The sequence below is a fragment of the Sparus aurata genome, chromosome 16 (assembly GCF_900880675.1).
Source record: "Sparus aurata chromosome 16, fSpaAur1.1, whole genome shotgun sequence".
Classification (NCBI taxonomy): Eukaryota; Metazoa; Chordata; class Actinopteri; order Spariformes; family Sparidae; genus Sparus; species Sparus aurata.
Genome location: NC_044202.1, coordinates 8,790,525 through 8,803,500, shown reverse-complemented (window position 1 = coordinate 8,803,500; position 12,976 = coordinate 8,790,525). Strand labels below are relative to the sequence as shown.

Genomic DNA, 12,976 nt, shown 5'->3' with positions numbered 1-12,976 from the left:
GTACGCCAGCCAATGAAAATAGCTTAAATAAATCGAGTGACTAATTAAATCTGGAAGAGAACATCGCAGGGATATAGCAGAGTGTGTGAGTGTGAGTGTGTGTGTGTGTGTGTGTCGGTGTCACGGCCCAGATCACTAGTTTCTCACGATTTTAAAAAGGAGCACATCTGTTCACTTCTGGCTCTGCTCCAGCTGTGCCACACATCCATCTTCCCCCTCACAAGCGTCGGGACATGGGAAGGTCCCGGGGCCTTGCTTGGTCGGGCTTAATTTTACGTTAGGCTAATTCCGCCGGTACCCGATACTTGTCGGGACAAAGAAGTGGCTGACCAAGCGTGCATCTCAATATTCAGAGATAATTTCATTCCCTCGTCTTCCTTTTTTTCCGCTGGAACCTACTCTCTCTCTCTCCGTTTGAATTGGCCTCTCATATGAAGCAATTTGATGGAAACCAGAGACATCGATAGCCATTAGCCCGCTTTGCACAGGAGGTCCAAACATGGCGAGCCAAGGCTCATCTATTATTCATGCCCCTCAGTTTTTCCCCAAAAACAACGTTTCTGATATTCTTTTTGCATCATGCTTGCCAAAAGAGACGAGTCAGTGGTTTCAAATAACGCTTTTAAAACAGGGCTGATAAATGTTTCAAGCGAGCACCGGCCCTTACAAGCCCCGATGGGGGAAAGTGTCCATTGTCTGTCTGTCTATTCATGTCCAGATCCGGAGGAATCCTATTGAGCTCAAAAAGAAGAGGAATCATTTCATATTCACTTTTTAGACATTTAGCCCTTAGGCATCACCAGCATGTAATGTTTTAATGTCTTCTTCAAGGACACCTGAGTCTTAATAGACAATCGAATTGTGTTGGGGATCAAACCTGTGACTTTCAGGGTAATATCTCCAACCAGTCGGTCCCAGTGGTGGGAAAAGCATTCAGATATTTTACAAAATAGAAAATGCCCTGCGTTCAAAATTCTATTACATTACAGGTTGACGAAACTGATGCATCAAAGTGTTAAGAAGCATTTTTCTGTTGCAGCAGGTTGAGATGGGGCTTGTTTTAACAACTTTATGTGCAGTCCAGTGCTTCCCAAACAAGGTCAGACCTCCTCCGAAGGGTCACAAGATAAATCTGAGGGGTTGTGACATGTTTACCCAGAAAAATACTGAGTTATGCAACACATATTTGTATTAATTGTTTGGCTTTTACCATAATCTGTGCTTCTTTGTTTTTTTTTTTTTTTTTTTTTTTTTTACATGAAATAGCAGTTAATATGTCCTTTTTAAGCCTCAAACAATTATTTAAATGAAACCATGTGAGGGAACTGTAGAGGGGACATCCTGACACCGTATCAGCCGAGGTTCCCTTCATACAAATGAATGTACATTTCAAACAACAAGCAGAACATAGGGGTTTAAGATGAATAGCTTGTGGCACTAATTCTTCATTCAGGTGCCATTAAAGGGACAGTTCACACCAAAATCAACCTTACCTGTCGTGTTACTTATCCATCTAGATTCTCTCGTTGTGGTTTGCCTAGTTTGGGAGATATCAGCCATAAACATGTACAAAATATATTGGAATTAGGGCCAAAAACTCATATTGTGATTATTTCTGGAGATATTGTAATTACAATTAGTGCGGATGAATATTTTACATCAGAACAACCAACATTTCTGGGTCTGGACGTCTCTGCAGCACTGCAGTACCTCTGTATTAAGCAGTTTTGTCACATTTTGCCTTTGACAAAATGCAGCTTCTTGCGATTTGAACATTACATTGAGCCTTAATGTGATTTTCATTGTGTTGTGATCTGTCGTGCAGCCCTAAGTGCAACTAGATGCGACTTGGCTTGTGGTGCGACAATGTGCGTTAAAAAAAATAAAAATACTTTCGAAAAACTCAGCAGCTTCAAATGTGTCTTTCCTTCTCTTCCTCAAATCCTGACCCGGTTACTCAGGATAATCCCGCAGACCTTGATGCGAGCAGTTTTCATGTAGGAGCTAGTTACAGAACTATACCTGACACACACATCGCCACACAGAAGGGCAGCGTGCAACTACTAATGCACGGGAGGCTCATCCTCAAGGGAGTGCGACATGTAAACACTTGTTTGCCATTGTTTTTCATATTTTGAGTGGAGTAACGCTTAAGTCACGTGTCATAATGTATTTGCTGATTTGCTGGATACTCGAGTACCTCAGAGTACAATACTTGAGTAAATGCACTTGGTTAAATGGGCCTCCCTGCTGGAATTCTGATGGAAACAAGAGAGGAAAGGCTATCAAGCTATTCAGTCTCCATGTTGTCAGCAGGTCAGATTAGCTGTCACATCGCTGAGGGAGAAACAGCTGAAGATTGGAGAGGGTGATTTCATCTGAATAATTTCATGCTTTGACTGGCAGAGCTCAATGCTCACCGTCACAAGACCTCGACGTCAGAGGAAGATAGATCGGGCAAAAAAAAAAGTAAAGACCCAGGTGGAGGCTCGTACGTGAAACACAATCATCTTGCCCTTCGGAGGGGGAAAAAAAAAAAAAAAACATCAAATGAGAATGAATTCACATTTCCACTGAAGAAATTTCCGACTCACTTGGCTCGTTTTTTTTTTCGAGTAGACAAAAAGACAATCTTTATTTGTGTGTTTCTCTCCTTTTGCTCTGACTTCTGTGTTTTTTAAACTTTTGACTTGACTGACTTAAATGACTGAGGTCAGCTTCCACAAAAAAAAAACAACAAAAAAACAAAAAAAAAAAAAACACCACAAAAAGAAAAGGAGACAAACTCATACATGACGCTCAGACCTGGAGGCATCCTACTACCACTACCAACCATGGATCACAAACCAGAGAAGAAGAACGATAGAAGGACAGCATCAGTGGAATAGAAGAAGAGAAAACACATTTTTTTTAATCTTCCACAGGCTATACCCCATCACTGCATCCCACACAGGAGTAATTAACAGTGATTTTAAATGCTACAAAAATAAGATGAAACCGGGAAGGTAGTGCTTCCCCCTTGTTTGTGTTTCTTGTGTGTGTGTGTGTGTGTGTGTATGCGTGTCTTTGTACATGTGTGTATGTGCATGCCATGTCTTTGTAAAATGTCTAGAGCTGCGTGTGCTTTTTTTCTACATATGTCTGAACTTGCCTGCGCGTGTGTGTGTATGTATCTGTACATGTGTGTGTATGCGCGTGTGTGTTCACAGTGCTTACTCGTTATGTTCACTTCCCCAACATTAAAGAAGTCTCAGTCCCATGATGCACACACACTTTCTCCCCCTCCCTCCTCCGCTCCCACTCTCTCTTTGTGCCGTTCCCTTTATAGTCGCGTCCATGAATGCTCAGAGGAACGGTCCCGTTATCAAAGACTGCGTGTGTGTATATGTGTTAATGTATGTATGTGTGTGTGTGTGTGTGTGTGTGTGTGTGTGTGTGCATGCCCATGTGTGTTCTTGTGATGCTACCACACACACACACACCTCGCCTCATTTGCCACAGTCTATGCGCTTCCCTTATTGGTTTAACCCTCAGACCCAGGACCAGCTTCAAGTCAGTGTTTACGTCCATTGCGATCCGGTCCCGGGCTCTGAGGGGCTGATTTCCAGTCAGTTTCACCCGGTGGGTCCATTTATCTCGCGGCCCGAGCTAATCCATCAACGAGCGGAAGCCAGACAGGAGAGACCGCGCCAAGGAGGGAGGTTGAATTTTCCCTTTTGATGTCTGCAAAAAGTTCTCAGGGAGAGCAAGAGAGCGGTCGCAGGGTGTTTTCTGATTTTTGTTCTTTTCCCCCATGAAAAAATATATCATCATTACAAACAAGATTGATCTGAAGGGTTTTTTTTTTTTTTCGTTTTGTTTTTTTTCTCACAGTGGTCATGCAACTTGAGTGTCGCCTCCTTTTCTCACCTGTCCATCCGTCTTCCACCTGCCTCCTGCCCCCTCGCCTCCCCTCCTCCCTCCTCCCTCACCCCTCGCCATCCCCCTCCAGAAAAACAAAAAAAAAATCCCCCCTAAAACCCCGTTCATCCTGCCAGTCCAAGAGAAGGTAAGTGACCACAGTCATAATAATACAGAAAGACAAAGAGGTGGGTGACCGGTGGTACATTCATACATGAGAAAGTCATGGTTCCAGAAGTCACCCGACCCAACCGACATTAGACAGTGCTGAAGACGCCCGTGCTGGCCAGGCTGTGATAAATGCTTTGTTTAGAAACATGAATAAGACAAAAACACATCCCACCTGAAAATATACACCTCGCCAAACCCACCCAGAACCCACGCACAACCCCCCCACCGCCCCACCGCCCTGCTGGAACAGGCTATGATTACACTTGTCATTTTAATGTGATGGTCTGAGCTTCTCCCTAAAAACAAAAACAAAAAACAACCGAACCCAGATTTTTGTTGCTGTGAATCTAGACTGTGTCTGAAAATATCAACACGTTTAATATTACATCTCCCATACAGCCATATTCATTCAAATCTCTCCCCGTCTCCTTTCCTGCACGGGCCCGGGTCACTTTTCTCCTCCCCCCGTCTCCGTACTTGTGCTCTTTTTTCTTTCTCGTTGCGGTTGGATTGGGTCCAGATAGTATAGAATTTCAATTACAATGCAAGCCTGGCCACTTCCAATTCTTGGGTTTGACGGTGGGACAGCAATGTGAGAAAAAATCCAATTTTTGTGCATCCAGGCCTATCGCTTAATGCATCCTGCCGTGATTGGATGATAGGAATTGCACTGGAACGACAAGTTTAATCATAGCCGCCCGCTACATCTACCCCATCAGTGGCCAAAGAGTCAATAGTCAAATCAAAAAGGACCCCCTGATATGAGTGCAGAGACATTTCCCTTGTGTTTTTTTTTTCGGCTGAGAGGTTCTGTTCCACCCATAGTTCAGGGATTAGAGATGAAGGGCATCTTCCCACGCAGCTCAAGACCCAACCCTCTCAGCCAAGCCTGGGGAGGGTGTCCGTGGCCGGGCCATGGAAAGGGGCTGGCAGTGGGGGTGGTTGGTGGTCGTACAGAGGTGGAGGTGGGAGAAGGGGAGGACGGAGACAGAGGGCTTCCCTGAGGGGTGGTGGACTTAGAGGGACAGCCAGCCCAGCCCAGCGATCCTGGGTGGGAGCTCCAGGAAGAGAAGGAGAGGAGGGGTCACAGCCAGGAGAAGAGTCCCAGGAGCAGCAAGGCCAGAGCGGCTAACGGGGCCACGGACCCTGGCCTCCAGCTTGGACCTCCGTCAGTCAGGAAGGGCTCCGGAGAATCATATCCCGAGCCATCTGAAACGGAGAGAAGAGAGAAAAAGAAAAAAAACGACAAAACATCTGAACTGAGAGGGACGCACAGACAGATACAAGGACAAGACAATCCCGCGAGAAAAATGAATGAATTTAGAGAGAGAGACAAAGGGTAGAGAAGTGGAACTATCACGGGGAGGGTGGAGGGGTGGAGGGGTGGAAAGTGAATGACAAACCACGAATGCCTCACCCTTCAAAAAAGCCATGGAAAAGGCAGAGAGACGGCGTCAGAGAGGGATGAGGAGAGGAAGGAGGGAGAGAGGAGAAGACGATGGCAACTGAGCTCTGCAGGGGGTTTAACCAACCTAATTACAGTTTAATCACAGAGACTCAGAATCTGGAGCAGCTGACACACACACACACACACAAATACACACACACACACACACACACACACACACACACACACACACACAAAGGCCACTATCCGCTCACAGCTCACTCTGGTGACAACATTTCACAGATGAGATGGAAGTTGCAATGTCAGACAGATTACTTTAACAGCACTAGAAAAAAAAAGAAAAAAGAAGCAGAATTTGTAAGAGGAGCCGCAGCAGTGACAGAATAAAACAATGGGTGTTGTTTCAGTAATTATGAAGGAGGAGAGAATTTCTTTCCCCCCCTTTTAGCGATGATGCGGAATGATCTGAGCCTGGAAAGCTGCGAAAGGCCGGCTCTCATCCTTTTTACGAAGAGCTTCAAAGCTGTGTCATTATCAGGGGAGATGTGCTACTACCCAGGTTTTGATTCTTTAGTGGGGCTTAGGTTGAAAAAAAACTCACGAGGGAGAATCCGCCTTTGAGAGAAGACGAACAGGTAGATTTTTCTCTTTTTTTCCAAAAAGATAACGCAAGTGCAGCGTAATACCTGCCGCAATCTGATCTCCATGGCTGCGAGTCGTCCGTTGGGTTATTTTTAAAACGGCAATATCCCAGGCCGGCCCGGCCCGCTTGTGCGAGGGTCTGTGCCAATATATGCGGGAGCTATTTTAATAAGGGTATATATTACCAGGCTGCACGCTGATTGGAAACAAGATTCAAGAATTATGTGGAGAGTAAGTCATGCTTCATTTTTTTTTTTTTTTTTTTACAGAGAGGCTCATGCACAAGGAGAATTTTATTGGGAAATATGAAGTGTCTATGATTAGATTAGAGCTCTACAGTATGTGATGGGTTTATTATTAGATTGCTCTCTTGTTTCTTAGGAGCACATCTAGCCGGTGGTGTGATGTAGAAGGCTCGGTAAGATTTTTTTAAAGTGAGCACTTTCAGCCTCTCTGTTCTCTTTTCTGCAAGGACAGAAGGTCTCGCTCACACCCGTTGTGATGTGATGTGATTTGATGTGAAGTGCGTATGCCACTTTGTGCCTGTGTGCATGCACACGCCGCCCCCCCCCAACCCAGTCTGTGTGAATGCGTCAGAATGTGTGTGTTTCTAGTGTGTGTAAAGGTGTTAAAGTGTTGCCTGGCCGGTCTGTGAATCAGAGCAGAGAGTGTTGCTGCCGGGGCATTCTATCAGACCTCTTATTCCCCCCTAATTTTCCTTTGATAGCCAATCTGGACCTGTGTGTGTGCATGCGTGTGTGTGTGTGTGTGTGTGTAGTTAGAGCGTGACTTACCTGGAGGTCTGACATACACCTTCAGCTTTAGACATGCTCGCCCCACATGGTTCGGGTGAGGAGACGCTGCAAAAAAAGAAAAAACGAGATTGAAAGAGGAGATGAGTCGAGAGATAAGGCGATTTGTGCTGCTGATCGCAATCGTACAGTAATTGAAAACATTTAATAAAAGTTGTTTTTTTCCCATTAACGTTGTTCTGTCTCAGAGGGCTGCGAGGCTTATTAACAGGTGGTCGGTTGGAGTAGTGTCACTACGAGCCTTGGGCAAAGACTTACCTCCCACGGCCTAACCTCTCTATGCATTACTTTTGTTTTCTAGTAAACAAACTAAACACATAAATTTAGCAAATTGTGCCATAAAAACGATAAAAGAGGGCAACGACATTAAGAAATACATCTGTTGATACTGTATATTTTCTCCTAAATTATGGATCATAGTTATTGTCCGACTCTAAATCCCACGAAAGGACGATAAACGACTATGAAGTCATCCAACACCAATTAGCCAAAGACTGATAACTCTTCATGCCACATCTAATAACACATTAACGAGGCACAGAGGTTACACTGGATGACATCTTCCCCCATAATAAAGAACATGGGCACTGTGGTTTATTGCGATACAATCCCACCATTTTGCTATTTTGGGTATTCCCTCTCCAGAGCCAAATGTGTATTCATCCGCGGCAGAAAGTAGTCCCCAGCAAAATACAAAACGTACTCCCGTTTGAGCAACATTTGTTAAAAAAAAACTAGAGTGCCCAGCTTGCTTGACAAGGACTGTGCCTTTCTTGAAATACAGTTATTAATGTGTTGCATATATGTGACCTGTTTTTAAAGAACAGCGGGAATTAATGGTTGACAGGCTTTAGAATCAAGTTTTTGTACTGTGGTATTCATCTAATGTATTTATGGATTTGTTATTTATTGTCATGTCTATAAGTATTGCGCCGAGTGAAATTAATTTCCCTTGTGTAAAAACCAAAAAAAAAAAATCTCATTTGAGGTTTTAATTTTGCCACAGACAGAGTAGCACATTCGGAAAGTATTGAGAGACGGACTAACCGCATATTGTTGGTTTCGGCCTTTTCACAATATTTAAAAAAACAAAAACAAAATAGGTAATGATGCAGGACTCAGGGCCTGTCATGGGTTGGATCCTTATAATAGAAAGACAACAAACCCCAACCTAATAATTCAAGGGTAGGTATTGTAAAGACAGGAACTGTTCGGTAAATTATCATAATTTGACGTTAATGTAGTCATCAGTGCAGCCCATTACTTTATTGATGACATTTATTGCTCCGAGCAGTTGTAGAGCTTCTCATATTAATGTCCTTTTAAGTTCTAGCCAGGCTCCCTCGCTCGTGAACTACTGTAAACACACCGAGCACCTCAGGCAATGTAAACAAGTCTGTGAGGGATCGGCCCCCCGCACACACCCTGGGAGCCGGTCACACTCACATTCTTACCTAAGGGGAATACCCGGCTCTCAAAATCGACCTGACTTGAATGTCTTTGGAAAAGGGTGGGGGGGGGGGGAATCCATGCAAAATTCCCCACAGACGCTGGTCCCTCTTGCCGTGAGGTGACAGTGCTAACCGCTGAGCCACCGTGCTGCCCCGGCTGAATGCCAGCAAAAAATGTTAAGGAGTTACTGTGATTCAAACTTCAAAGTGGAGTAAATGAAATTGAATCCGGGGTTTTTAGTCCCACTCCACTCTGATGTGAAATAGAGCTGGAGACCTTAGAGGAGACGGTGACCAACTCTCTGACTGCTCACGCGTGAGGACCGTGCGCGCTCGCACCACACACACACAAGTGCGGGAAACGTTCGCGCGCACACATTTGCTTGCAGACGCCTGCGTGGAGACCTTTTTGACCTTCTCCCTTGAGGAAATCCGCATAGCCAGAGCCCACGGTGACCCCAGAGAGGACCATCATCAAGATCCACGGCGCACAGGAAATAGATCTGACCCTTCCTCTGCCCTCTCCTCCCTCCCTTTCTGCCCACAGCTCCTCCCTCCATCCTTCCCTCTGCCCTTCACCTCTCTTACCCCTTTTATGGCTTCCCTACAGCCAACTGCCTTCGCCTGAAGTTTCTTCAAATCATCCACCTATGGTCCCACCTGGTCCCCTATGAGGCCCCGACAGCTTCGTATCGAGCTGTTTCTCCTGTTGTGTGTCTTTGTCTGAGGTTCCCCACTGTGCCTCTGACAAACGACAACATCTCGGGAAGAAAGGGCTCAGAGTGGAGAAGTGGATACATACACCCACCCCCCCTCCATCAAGCCTTTCTACCCGCACCCCTCCACAACAATCTTCACTTTTGTCATCTTTTTTTGAAAAAGTCTTATCGGCTCTCCCAGCGCCTCTGCTTCCCAGCACATCCACAATCCAGCGTCTCCTGGAAACCCATTGAAAATCACTCAACCTCATCAGTTGACAGCTGGGAGAAGTAAGGGGTGGAGCAGAGCTGTCAACATGTCAACCCCGTGACAAATACACACACACACACACCGGCGTGCACACATGGGCGCACACTCACACAGGTCTGGCCACAGATCGCAATCAAAGATCGATGTGTGCGGAGAGGAAACGTGCACACCCACACACACACACACACACACACACGTGCGAACGACGCGCTCATCGGAAGGTCCGGGCGGTTGAAACTGCCTACATGCCTTCGTTCCACATCAGCTCTGACCTGTGCATATATGTGTGTGTGTGTGAGAGAGAGAGATCGTGTGTGTGCGATTATAAGTGCATGTGAGCGACAAAAACATGTGTGGCTGTCAATCAAGATGATGGACATGGCCTTTCACGGACTCACAATCGCTTGACAACTGACCCCACAACCAGAACCCCCCCCCCCTCTCTCTCCTCACAACACACACACACACACACACACACACACACACACACACAGGCACACACACTAACCTTGTGGAATACACACTGCCCTCAGGGGTCCCAGAAACACAATACTATAGTCAGCAACTATACAACTCTGGAGGGGCCCTGTCCATCCTAACATGAGACTGAAAACAAAAGAGTGTGTGTTTGTGTGTGTGTGTGTGTGTGTGTGCCGACTGGGAAAAGTGCAGTAGGACATCGGGTGGCTGTTATCTTCGCCTCTTTAGCTCCCTGACTCTCGCCTGCTGTGTCTTTGTGACAGCGCAGACAACAGATTGAGGCGAAAGGAATATTTGCAAGTACTTAGTACTGATTTTTTAAAAAGTTTTTCAGTCAACACTAATCTTGTTATCCGTCACAGTAATTCAGTTGTGCAGCACATTATATTCCGGTCTGCATTGATTGCAACATATTACAAAAATCGTGTCACTGCAATTAGGAGATAAATTATGAACACAGTAATAAAACAAACCGAGTTAAAAGCTTTAAGTCAAGGTTCCTTTCTCTTTTTCGCTCCTCTCGTTACGCCATCTGAACAAGGACGGAGAGCATCACTGGAGGGTCAGATTCATCGTCCAAGGGTGAAAAACTTGACAAAGAAATATGGCGCGCTGGCATGCCGACCTGAAACAGGCGGCAGAGGACCCTCATCCTATTATCGGTCACGGTGAGGATGCATCATCTCCCGCTAAAAAGGTTAAGGTCGGTGTTCAGCCAACAGCGGTAACACGCGGAGAAATGAAGAGGTACTGCCGATTCTGAACAAGATACCAACGTAAAGGTGTCCTTCTCAAAAGTTTAGATTTATCGGAGAAGGAATTCAGACCTGGTATCATCAACCTCGGCTTTAATCCTGTCAGTTCACACACGGTATTAACCTGTGATCTCGACATGAGGATACAAATGGCTACGCGACATATTTCGCAAAAATAAAGAAATGTCTTGATGTATATCATTTGCCGAATTAACAAGAAGACCCAAATAGTTAAGAATTTGTCGTAGACAGCATTGCACAAAGCTTATAAAGTCTCTTCTAACGCACAAACTCTCAGAGTTGAGCAGTTTTTAAAGGGAGTCTGTGGACTTTCTCTACGCGCAACAAAGAAGTAGCCTATATTAGCTGCTGTTGGCCATATTTGTAAAATTTCATATGTTTGCCATGAATAAATTGATGTTAATGGGGAAGTCAGAAGAAACAGTGAGTTCAAACAGCATCTGGAAGGTAACATACTGCGTGCACCAGGCTGAGAGCAGACAGGCTGGTGAAGCGACCGCCTCCGAATGTGGTCTGAAGTAATCTGATCTCCGAAGCGTCCTTAATGCATCACGGAGGTGTTCACGCCTGCACTTAGTGCTGTCCACTTGTGTTGATTGACTGTGAATCTGTTGCTGAATCTGCACCCTTCAACTGGCAGCTCCAGACTGTCCGTACCAAACGAACGACAGAAGACATTTGTTTGTTCAAACGCTTCACAACTATCCATGCATACATTTTCCCGATAAGTGACCCCTTGTGATTGTGTGTGAATCATGAAGAGTCACATTCTTCTCACATATTGTCCCAGCTGGTCTGCGGATTCAAGTGTCTAGTCACAAGCAGCTCTCGCAGCCTCCGCACCGAAAAAAGTGCCACTTCTCTTTGCGGCACCAGAAAGTTTGTTACACTGGCGGCGAAAAAGCTTTTGAAAGTCAATTTAATGTCCTTTTCTGTGATTACTAACTGATCTTGCTCTTAACTGTCCGGATGCGGTAAATCTATCCCGCCCATCTGGCACACCAAGCGGCTGAAAACAATGTTTAAGAGTAATTTGAAGCTACTATTTGTCCCATGCCTGGCGGGGGAATGATAGCTTTTTAACTCTGTTCAGAGAAACAGTCTCGGGAGGCAGGGCCCATCTGTGATACTAATACATCACTTGTTGAAGTGAGGAGAAACATCAATACAGCTAATATAAAAATGATTACAAACTACGCCTGGTGACATTTTTACCACTTTGCTGAGCACACCACTTATGATCTCAACAGGAGCAGAGAGCTGCATCAAGAAATGAAGAGAGGGGGAGCGCGGGAGAGGATAGACGGTGTATTTATGCCCGCCGGTGGCTGAGCGAGTGGCATTGGCGGGATGTGTTTGAGAACTCTCTCAATCAACTCCTGATGATTGCCTATCGTTTACAAATGCATACTGAGCAGTAGCTGACGTGCAAACACAGGTGCACACACACACACAACAAACAGACGAACACACACTGCCCGGCTGATAACCCACAGATGTAGTAGTACTCGTGTCCAGGCCTGAATTCAAAGCCCAGGGAGAAGGGGGTGAAGAGCTGGAACTTCTCTGAGAAGCGCAGGGGCCCGTCAGGACCGCTGGGGCGGTTGCACTCCCAGCGCTTGAAGCCACGCATCCGGTGCTGGCAGGAAGTGTAGCCCTCGTGGTTGACCATGAACAGGATGTAGCGCTCCATGCGCCCGTGGGACGGGGGACCCTCGTAGTAAGGACAGTAGATGTCCAGATAGTCGTTAATGTTCACCGCCACCCTGTACTCTCCGTGCCAAAACCTGCAAGACAAAAGAGGAAAACGGTGATTTTAAAATGTCTTCATGAATAAAAATTATCGCTGACAAGCTGTGGATTATGCACCGAATCAGTGGGAAGAGGTGAGAAGGCGTCAGAAATAGCTTGCAGAGGTAAAGTGAGAGAACATCCCACATCGTCCACAAATGAATATTTACTACCTTTATTGGATTTCTGTATGACTGCAAAACTTAAGGGAAAGTTTAGTAAACGCCCTCTTTCAATTACATAAAATTGTACCACTTTAAAGCCATTTTTGTGTGTTCCAGCTGAACATCCGAGGCTATAGTCAAGAACACATCAACCCTCAGAGACTCCATGAGTTGCTCAAGGACGCCTCAACAAATGCTTTTCTGATCGAGACTCTTCAAACCACCTGAGTCATGGCAGCGAAAACATCCTGCAGGGTGTTTTTTTAAAAAAACAAAACGTATTTAATAAACAAGAGATGGCTATAAAAAAATCAATAATAATCCCTCTGGTTACGGCAAAAGTTTGAATAGTAACCGATTTTGTTTTAATAAAGCTCGCCGAGCTCCGTTTCATGGGAATTATTAGCCTGTT

The 12,976-nt window shown here is 45.4% G+C and overlaps 1 protein-coding gene across 2 annotated transcripts in view; it reads right to left on the bottom strand.

Moving 5' to 3' along the window:
• Positions 1-2,806: 2,806 nt before the first annotated feature.
• The window catches only part of efna2a (ephrin-A2a), a 91,410-nt gene continuing 81,240 nt past the window's right edge, over positions 2,807-12,976 (bottom strand). The window contains exons 2-4 of one of the 2 annotated variants that reach the window (XM_030392105.1): positions 12,104-12,396; positions 6,916-6,981; positions 2,807-5,280 (exon numbers count right to left, since the gene is read on the bottom strand). In XM_030392105.1, coding sequence (XP_030247965.1) covers positions 5,156-5,280; positions 6,916-6,981; positions 12,104-12,396 — 484 coding nt within the window. In that variant the 3' untranslated portion in view covers positions 2,807-5,155. The remainder of the gene's footprint in view (positions 5,281-6,915; positions 6,982-12,103; positions 12,397-12,976) is intronic. The other variant, XM_030392106.1, reaches the window with a different exon arrangement.